This window comes from Penaeus chinensis, chromosome 31 (assembly GCF_019202785.1).
Source record: "Penaeus chinensis breed Huanghai No. 1 chromosome 31, ASM1920278v2, whole genome shotgun sequence".
Classification (NCBI taxonomy): Eukaryota; Metazoa; Arthropoda; class Malacostraca; order Decapoda; family Penaeidae; genus Penaeus; species Penaeus chinensis.
In genome coordinates this window covers 31,621,249-31,631,848 of record NC_061849.1, presented here as the reverse complement: position 1 = coordinate 31,631,848, position 10,600 = coordinate 31,621,249, and the positions used below count along the sequence as shown (strand labels likewise).

The following is a 10,600-nucleotide window of genomic DNA, read 5'->3' as shown; positions in this document are numbered from 1 at the left end:
ACGAAATCCTCCTTAGTAAATTGATATATCACAACATCGATACATACTGATTCAGAAGTTATATGTGTAACAGAAGCCAATCAGTCAAAATTCACGAGAAAATATCAACAAAAACGGATAGTAACTTCCGGTGTTCCAAAAGGATCTAAATTAGACCCAATCCTATTTAAAATATTCGCAAATGACTTATCACCCATGGCCCAAAATAGTTTTCTTGTTCAGTGCGTCGATGATTCACAATTTCTCCACAGTGATTCAGTAAACAATTAGGTGAACTAATAGGAAAGACCCAGGAGACATTGACACTAATAAAAGGATACTTTGACAAATATAAATGTTACACTTGCGTACTAATTCACAAAATAATCCAAGGGTTTTATCCAAAGTGGCTATTAATCATTCCAACCGTAGGCCACACAACCTGTGTCCAAAGAAGACAGGTTAACTCTCTACACATCAAAAGATCACATACAGATATAGGGGCACAGCAGACACTAACACGTGGACTCATGATTTGGAACAAATTACCAAATAATATAAAAAATATCAGAAACTCTATTACATTCAAAAAACATTTAAAAGAACATCTCTTAAATCACCAATGGCATCAGGTTTCAAAATATAAGAATAGGCATGACTTATATGTACTTATATGTATATATAAAATCACTTTCTTTATAATAAGAATAACCATTGTAATTAATGGAATAAAGTATTTTGAATTTGAATTTGAGTTCTCTCTCTCTCTCTCTCTCTCTCTCTCTCTCTCTCTCTCTCTCTCTCTCTCTCTCTCTCTCTCTCTCTCTCTCTCTCTCTCTCTCTCTCTCTCTCTCTCTCTTCCACCCCTCTCATTTCATTCTTTTCTGTCTCTCTCCTGAAAAGTAAATGAAAAAAATAGAGCGGCAATAAAAGCATCTTGAGACATCACTGAATCAACAAGGATGTCCAGAACAACAAAGAATCAAGAGTATAAAACAGGTTCGGATAGCTAAATGAAACCCTCGGAGAACGGAGAAAGGTAAACGAACAAACACAAGCTTAAATAACACAGAGTAGGACTCAGAAAAAAAAAAAATCCAAAAGAATGAACTGTCACTCTCAGAACAGGACAAACTGGCAACTCAACCCCGGATTCTGGAGTACTCCGATTCGCTAACTTGAATTATTCTAATCAGCTGACACCTGAAACTAATGTTTACATATTCAATTATGTATACGTGTTAAAGACTTATATGCATAGTTATTTTGGTATCTTGCATTGAAATTTGCCGCCTTCAATACTAGTTTCTCAAAAGAGACTGTAGACAAAAAATTCCGATGTGTAATATATATTTTGTATGTAAAGGGGTGAACAGTGACAAGAACAAGTAATAACCATGCACGTATTTGAGACATATATTAGAGAATAACTTCATTCAAGGTGTAGGTTGATTTTTGATCTTCGCATGCAGCTCGCAACAGCTACCTTATTCTTCACCAACGAGTAAAGTTTACTGCAATATACAGCATTTTTTTTTAAATATCGTGGATAACACTTTGCCATGGTCAGTATACGATGTTTAGTACTATATAAAGCATGCATATGATAAATGCAAATTATTCAGCGAATTATAACATGTGACCTGATTAGATATTTAATATAGTATATAGTAGAATGTTGTAATCAGAAGCACGGACTAATGACTATCATCCTCATCACCATTATTCAATAGCTTTGATATGGTTAAAAGTGTTTATTCACCGACTCAAATGACCCGCTTAAGCAAACAACAACTATATAAAAGTTGTGATTTAGAAACTTCATCCAGAGAACAACATTGCTAGTAGTGAGCGCAGAGTCTTTAGAAATGCACGCACTTGAAATCGTGTTGAATTCCAAGTTAGTTCAACTTCAAGCAGTAAATTGTTGTGCTCTTCCACGAAGCTCTTGAAGTGTACTCGAACCCAGAAATCGATGAATGTCTGGCCTCATTGTTTTGTTCGCAGGTCTGCCATGATGAATATGCCCATGGCGATTGTTCATTCTTTTCTTCTGTACAGCAGTTGGGTTCTAAAGTGTATTTTAGAGATTGAAGCATTTGTATCTCAGTGGCATTTCGAAGACGTAGTAAAGATTTGGTGGTTTTGTAAATACATGCACTGTTTATTCTTCAATAGGTTCAAAAAGCGGAGAACACATTTTTGCCCAGTTTTCCTTTTATTGCACGACAATGCTCTGCGAATATTTTTTTTATAAACATTGAAGAGGTTACGATGGCAAATCCAAAAGTTTTCAATGTTGGAATTACTGGCGAACTTTAATAAGTGAGTTTTACAAACATATAGTGTGCTCTTATCTAACAAAGTGAGTGGTTTAGAGACAGTTTATATACATACGAAAAACAAAAGATAATTAAGGTTATGTACCAATATAAGATTTTCGCATACAATTATTTGTTCTTATCTGTTGACATAAAAATAATTCACTTGACCGCTTGATATTAAGTAAAACAGGTCCGTCATATTTTTCTCTTTCACCAATACTCTCATAACAAATAATCATAAATGCCCATGAGTTTTCTTTTAACAGATCGGACACATATGTATCTTTAGCTCCATGTAATTTAAGGTCGTAGTCTACCTGATGAACACACGGGTGTACAAAATCGATGAACTTAATCTATTTCCTACACTCATAAGGCTCGCATGTAGACCCGACCATGAATCGCAGGAACGTCCTGTCGCAGATTTCACCTTATCCACACCTATCCTAAAACAATCAGTTCATCATGAACTATCCAACTACCAGTCTATCCTTATATATCGGGATATGCACTGCCGATGACCTTCTTGCCCCGAAGATTAATAGACCAAGTTTGGATGTTGAATTCCTTGTTGTTGAGCTTGACCGGGCATCTGGAGTCGGGTTTGGCCAAAAAGCAGGCGGTGTATATGGCTATCTCGAGCTCAGGAGTCACGCCCACGAAGATAGACCCAACGGGTTTCGGTTGGTTCATCCACACGAATCGCACTTTGATGATCTTACCCTGGGGATGGAGAGAGTATTATTATCATCATCATCTTCATCTTCATCTTCATCTTCATCTTCATCTTCATCTTCATCTTCATCATAATCATCATCATCATCATCATCATCATCATCATCATCATCATCATCATCATCATCATCATCATCTTCATCATAATCATAATCATCATCATCATCATTATCACCACCATCATTATCACCACCATCATCATCATTGTTTATTATTACTGTTATTATTATTGTATTAATGTCATTATTACAATTATTATTATTCATCATTATCATTACAGTCATTATTATATATCATTATTATTACCATTTTTATTCCTTTATTATTGTTATTATATAATTATTATTATTATTTCAGCAAAGTTCTCAGTCGTGAATGAAGCGGGGACGGGGGGGGGGGGGAGAAGGTTTAATAGAAATGTATATTTGAATGGAGGAAAATATACACCATGATATGAAAGACTTATTTTCATCAGTCTGATACATTACACTTTCAAAGATACAGTGTGATTTAGGATGCTTATTATAAAGTAATTACACTATACATTTCCTAGAAACAAACACGCATATAGACACACCCACCCACATATACATACAGGTGTGTGTGTGTGTGTGTGTGTGTGTGTTTGTGTCTGTGTCTGTGTGTGTGTGTGTGTGTGTGTGTGTGTGTGTGTGTGTGTGTGTGTGTGTGTGTGTGTGTGTTAATGTTTATGTGCGTGTGTTAATGTGTATTTGTGTGTGTTTATGTGTCAATAGGTATATGTGTATAGCATACGCCAAGCCATTAAAAATCCAACTTAAAAAGAATAAACTCCATGCGAAATGCCACCAACCTTTCCGTTCAGATCCACAAGCCTGATATAACCCTTGTAATCCAAGTCTCCTTCCTGCTCCTCCTTCTGGAAATTCTGCCAGTTGTGCAGGCCGGCGACCTTCCCGCCCCTCAGCTCGCCGACGAAGACGTGCTCGAACCCAGAGGAGCTGACCTTGTTCCCTCCGCGCTTGTACTGAGTGAACCAGATGTCCTTCAGCGTCGTCCGGAGGCTGCCGCTGATGATGTCTGGAGGAGGGGGCGAAGGAGATGGTGAGGTCAGGTGCTCGATTTCGTTTTTTTTTTCTTTCTTTCTTTCTTTCTTTCTTTTCTTTCGTTCGTTCGTTCGTTCGTTCGTTCGTTCGTTCGTTCGTTCAGTCGTTCATTCGTTCTTTCTTTCATTCATTCTTTCTTTCTTTCGATCTTTCTTTCGTTCTTTCGTTCTGTTTTTCTTTTCCTTTTTTCGTTCGTCCGCTTTCTCTGTTTTTTCGATTTTAATTTGATTTTCTCTTTCTATTTCCCTCTTTCGTTCGTTCTTTTATTTCGCTTTCACTTTCTGTTTCTCTATCTATCTACCTATCTATCTATCTCTATCTCTCTCTATCTATCTATCTATCTATCTCTCTATCTATCTCTCTTTCTCCATCTATCTACCTATCTATCTATCTATCTCTCTACACACACACACACACACACACACACACACACACACACACACACACACACACACACATAGACACACATATATATCTATATATATACATATATATATATTTATTTATACATACATATATATGCAATGTGTGTAGCTAAATAGATCAGTTGATAGAGACAGATATAGCTATAGATCTTTATCTATTAATTTCTTTATATACATATAAAAAAAAAAAATATATATATATATATACAGAAAGAGAGAGAAAGTGTGTGAGAGAAAGAAAGAGAGAAAAAGAGAGAGAGAGGGAAGTTTATAGCTAGATCTATGTTTATATATATACATATTCATATACATACATATATGAATATATGTATATGTATATAATATGTATATACATATATACACACATGTGTATACATACATACATACACATTCACACACACACACACAGACACACACACACACACACATACACACACACACACACACATTATATATATATATGTGTGTGTGTGTGTGTGTGTGTGTGTGTATGTGTGTGTGTGTGTGTGTGTGTGTGTGTGTGTGTATGTGTGTGTGTGTGTGCTGTCAAATTGAGTCACAGTGAGGATATCCAAATACGTACAAAATGAAATCGGACAAGAAATGACCAAGCAACCTCCGTCTGAAGTTGGCCAGGTCCAGAAGGTCAGTTTTGAGAAAAATGAGGGTAAAGTTTTCTATAAGTTCTAAACCAAAAGCACGTATCAACCATACCCTGGGAAACCTTGCCATAATACCAAATTCGGCACACATCAAGTGCATCAGATCAATAAGATAAATATATTTTGAACTTTTTTTCCGGCATCACCCAACGATTCATTGCACAGGGGTCTCTGAGCCAATCAGCGAAGGCATTACATCAGCAGGCTAGCAACAAGATGGTTTTGTTTACGGATGTAAAGGTTTGAATTATCTCATTTTATTCGTTGAGAGTGATGTCATAGGGAATTTCATGTTCATATTTAGAAACTAGGAGAGCCAAGCTTAAAATGATACCAAACATGGTGTAGGGGATTCCATAGCGTCCTATCAAACAATATTAAGACAATGCTCTCATTCCTCACACAAAACCTTCAAATAAAGCTGATTTAATGTGTTTTCTTGATATTTGACCATTTGGATTGCTAGATGAAGTCTTTATGGACTCATTAAAAAAAATAATAATAATAATAATATATATATATATATATCTCAATATCGACCAAATTTGCATTCCATACACAATTTGCCTCAAAGCTCATTAGCTTGTGCACATTCCGACTCTTTTTGCCAGCATGGATCACACACACAAACACACACACCCACACATGCATACAGACGTGTGTGTGTGTTCATATACATATATACATATATATATATATATATATATATATATATATATATATATATATACATGTAGGTAGAGAGAAAGATATGAGCACATGCGTGTGTGTGTTCGAAACATATAATTACAAATAGCTTAAGGACTGACTCTTCAGAAGCCGGCCGACTTACTCTTGCGCTTGAGGTTTCTCTCGAGCGTCTGCATGACAGCTGTGTTCATGAGGGCGTCAAGGAACTGATTCTCTTCATTCTTCTCGGTGTTGGTATAATCCTCGCGACTCGTGACTTGGGGCACGTAGTTGTCCAGGAGACTTTGCATAAGTCTTACCGTGTCTTTGTTCATGGTAGCTGCAGGGACATCGCCGATTAATCTGTTAATGAGAAATAGATTCATAGGAATTAGACGAAAACAGTTCAACGAAATGTAATGGATATAATTCTGTATGTCCATTTAGTTAGTGGTGCACATGTCGATACATTATAGACTTTTTTCTTCTACAAACTAGTAAATAAAAGTATGACCGTTCTCTCTTCTAAAAAAAAACATAGAAGATTGCAATCGTTTGTGACTTCCAAGTACCAAATCATCATTTCCATTTCCATAACAACTGTACGAGAACCAACAGTCAAAAGAAAGTTGAATATCTGGCCTTGTATGTACATGACTTACGGGCTCGCCGCTAGGTCCCTCGTTGCGGCGGAGGAAGTCTTGCCCTGCTGGTTGAGGGTGGGCTGCTGAATGCCTGTGTCCACGCGGAGTAGTTCCTCGGAGAGACTTTGGAGTTCCGACTTCGTGAGGAGGCTGACGCGTGAGCCTCCGGGCTTACTGCCCGCTGCCGTGCGAGAGTGACAAGTTAGATTTTGTTTTTATTTTATTTTGTGGTTGGTATATTAAGGCATGATGATGTGTGGTATACAGGTATGACGTGGTTTACGGTAGTGAGGACTAATGCTAGAACAGTTTTTGATAAGTTGTGGTATTTGATGGACACCTATGTTGGTAAAATGACCTTCTGCAATACATCAAAAAGACATTTTACATAAAAAGAGTAAAATATTTTAACATTTCTGCTGACTGTTTGGATAAAATAGTGCTTGTTTGTATGTTTCATTAATGTCGATATAGCGTCATGTCAGAGTTACAGTTTTTTATCCTTGTTTCAAGATTCGAATTAACACCACTCGCTGTCTTTTTTTTTCTTTCTTTCTTTCTTTCTTTTTTCTGTGTGCTTGTCTGTTCTATTTACTGAATTGACTCTATTTTCTTTCCTTTTTTTCTTTTTCTCTTTTTGTGTATCTACCTATCTACCTGTTCTAGTTTAATGAATTAACTCCATTTTTCTTTCTAAGAGTCAGACGCAAAATTATCGCACCTGCGCTTATCCAGCTGAATCATGGATAACTCGCACCACCGACGCAGGCGCCACGTACCTTCAGAAGGTCCTGCGGCCGTGACTGCAATTATCTCAGGCTCGATGGCAGGCGGGATGGTGGTGGTGGTGCTGCTCCGCCCACACCCGCGTGTGCCTGTTCCGGGGCGACGTGACTTGCATCATGAGAGCCTCTAATTACTTTAGTTATGAACGATGAACGGGTAACACTGGGCGCGGCTGGTCAACAGGACGTGGATAATCAACAAGTAACATTGGACGTGGATAATCAACAAGTAACATTGGACGTGGACAATCAACAGACAATAACGAACGTGGATGATCCATATAGTAAAACTGGATGTGGATGGTCATCAGGCACCTTTAGACGTGGAACAACAAGTAACACGTACGGGGACATTGAATCACAGTCTTGTCTGATAACACGGTTTACAGACAACACAAAATACTCGACTGAAACACGGTTTACGGACAATGCGGAAGACGAGAATGATAAATGGTTTACAAATAACACGAAAGACAGGACACAGACCACATATCTAAAGAGGCGGAGGTTACAAACAGCACACACGGCACGAAAAAAACATATCGCTGATAGATGCTCTTCAGACTTCAAAACGCATAATAGGAAACTTTAAACAGATGATACCGGAAAGCACAACAGTGGAGAAGTCAAACACACGGACATTTAAATTTCAGGACACCACTTGACACAGGTTTATGATATGCAAATGGAACAGATGTAGAGTATGAAAATTGTTATATTTATGTGTTGGTGTACAAGAGCACTGAGTGTGGGAGACAGTAGACAAATGCAAAGGTAAGTAATGTATAGAAAGATATGATTTGTATAAACTAAATATAATCAAATCAATACATGAAAACACAATTCAGCAGGAGAATTTAGTAACTTATAGATAATATATATATATATATACATATATATATACACACAAATGTGCGTGTGTATTTTGTGTCTGTGTCTGTGTCTTTGTGTGTGTATGTGTGTGTGTATGTGTACGTGTGTGTGTCTGTGTCTGTGTCTGTGTCTGTGTCAGCATTTGTGTGAGTGTGTGTGTGTGTGTGTGTGTGTGTGAGTGAGTGAGAGAGAGAGAGAGAGAGAGCGAGAGAGAGAGAGAGAGAGAGAGAGAGAGAGAGAGAGAGAGAGAGAGAGAGAGAGAGAGAGAGAGAGAGAGAGAGAGAGAGAGAGAGAGAGTGTGTGTGTGTGTGTGTGTGTGTGTGTGTGTGTGTGTGTGTGAATATACATACATGCAGTGTTTGACATATTCGGATGATATTACTGAAAAATATGTATATATACAAAAGAGAGTGCAAATCACAAACAGCGTTTATCAAATAAACGCTGTTTTAATCTACCTATCATGAGTTAATTAGCTTTTAGATTAAGAACATTTTGGTCACCTATGTTCAGAAAATATAGATATCAAATTAAGATCCAATTTTCTGTATGTTTACAAGTATTTTTTCCCCAAAATATAATTAACCAAATTAAAATGTCCTCGGAATCTGATGCTGCATTTTTGAAGTCTATGACCCCCCCTCCCTCCCTTAAAAATAAATGTGACTAGGTACTATAATGTCTCCGTGTAATACGCCAGTATAATACATTACTAAACTTTTACTTAATATTGCCACGTTTCAAGTTATGATGGTTCATAAAGAGTCCCTCCTCTTTCTTCTACTTTGACCTTGTTTCATACCACATGTGACCTAAAACATGAACGGTATAGTGCCTTAATAAGTAGGTTAAGGTATGTGGATTTATTACACATTTTGACAGCTGTGTATAGCATTTATATGTGTATGGCAATTGAAGAATGCTTCCCTTGATTCTTTGGTAACAACATATATTATACGTGCTGTTGCAGTTGCAGAGGAAGCAGACCATGCACAAAATAGATAAATTGAAAGATGAGATAACTTGTTTCGCATTTCAGTAAGCCTATTACAGAGAATATTTATGTTTTTCTTGTTATTTAGTTTGTTATCGCAATTTGAGATTTTAACCTAAGTTAAAACAGATAAATTAACTTTTACTCATGGTTATCACAGAGTATTTTTGTCACAGGTAACCAATGTACATTATTGTGCATCCATAATACTTTGTAATGCCTAATTGAGATTCTATCAACGCATATTTGGCTAAACCGTAACCCCTCCTTGGAATACAGCATTTCGTCAGTCTGTCAACACTAAGAAGCTGTATACTCACCAGCCACGGCGCATAGCAATAAGGCACAGATTAGTCTCCCCTTCATGGTGTCCTGCGGGAGAGCACAGCAATCTATCAACACAGCGGAGTCTGTGTACTGACTGGCACAACGCGGAGCGAGTGGGTCCCGTAGCCACAGGTCGCCCACGGGTGGAGCTGCCCTTGGGACGGTCTTTCACGTTTAATCGACTACGTTCTTCCGCTACGTTGTATTTGAGGACACCAGGAAAAGAATCGGCGTCTCGACTTCTATTGTTAAGGAATTAAAGACTTCGTAAGGTGCCAGCTCATCACCTTGTACGGGAGTTCATTATTCCTGTTATGCGGTAACCTGGACTCTTTCCGTTTCCACGGCGTGATAAGATGCTGGGTTTAAGTTAAAATAGCTCTTAAGCTCCACCGTATAAAGTATTGTTTCCTGTGAGTCAGCTGCAGGCTGGATCGTGTTTTGAATGATGACAGTGTTATATGACCTGAAACAGTTGCCAGGTATGACCATACGTTTTATTATTTTCGTGGGGGACAAAAATTGGTGACCACTATGACGCGAAACCAGAATAAATTCTTATTAGCATGTACAGGTCAGTGCACCGAGATGGACGAAAGGACCATACTGATTTGCTTAAAATAAAGTCTTTGATATTCGATTTTAACCTAGATCTCATATCCTACTTTTTTGTGACGCATCTGACCAGGTGTTCGCTTAGCACAGGTGTTTGTCTCACAATAGATGAATAATACTGATGCAGTGGGTGAGTAAGGTCTTCTTCGTTTTTTTTAGTTCCGTGTCTTCCAAGAGAACCATTTAGTAAACAAAACATTAACGACTTAACACTGACCAGATTATTATACGCTGTTCTTGGATGTCATTCAGATATCAAGTCGTAGTAGTGCTGTAGGTATAATTATCGGTAATGGTGTACATGTGTAATTTCGCACATTTTCTTGAATGACCTTGCTCTTTTTTTCTGCACAAAAATCGAAAACTCAAGTTTGAAATTCCCGGTTTAAGATTCCCTCTCTTTCACCAATGTCTTAGGCATCAGTCTTCTCGTCTTAACATGTGATTCCGCACTCCCTTAACTTTTTATTAGTTTGCTCGGAG

At 37.7% G+C, this 10,600-nt stretch overlaps 1 protein-coding gene across 1 annotated transcript; it reads right to left on the bottom strand.

Annotated features, from left to right (window-relative positions):
* Positions 1-2,178: 2,178 nt before the first annotated feature.
* On the bottom strand, positions 2,179-9,994 carry LOC125042133 (endoribonuclease CG2145-like). The gene is made up of 7 exons (XM_047637600.1): positions 9,827-9,994; positions 9,496-9,667; positions 7,303-7,398; positions 6,542-6,704; positions 6,043-6,242; positions 3,871-4,097; positions 2,179-3,026 (listed from the first exon to the last, which is right to left on the bottom strand). Exons 1-7 carry the CDS (start codon positions 9,992-9,994, stop codon positions 2,796-2,798), a joined length of 1,257 nt encoding a protein of 418 aa, XP_047493556.1. The 3' UTR covers positions 2,179-2,795.
* Positions 9,995-10,600: the final 606 nt, after the last annotated feature.

Excerpts from the sequence above, each read along its gene's own strand:
- LOC125042133 (XM_047637600.1), bottom strand. The coding sequence starts at position 9,994 with ATGGTCATACCTGGCAACTGTTTCAGGTCATATAACACTGTCATCATT. Across the intron at positions 9,668-9,826 it reads TGGAAACGGAAAGAGTCCAG|ACCGTCCCAAGGGCAGCTCC; the intron begins GTTACCGCATAA and ends TAAACGTGAAAG. Across the intron at positions 6,705-7,302 it reads GGCCGCAGGACCTTCTGAAG|CGGGCAGTAAGCCCGGAGGC; the intron begins GTACGTGGCGCC and ends CTCGCACGGCAG.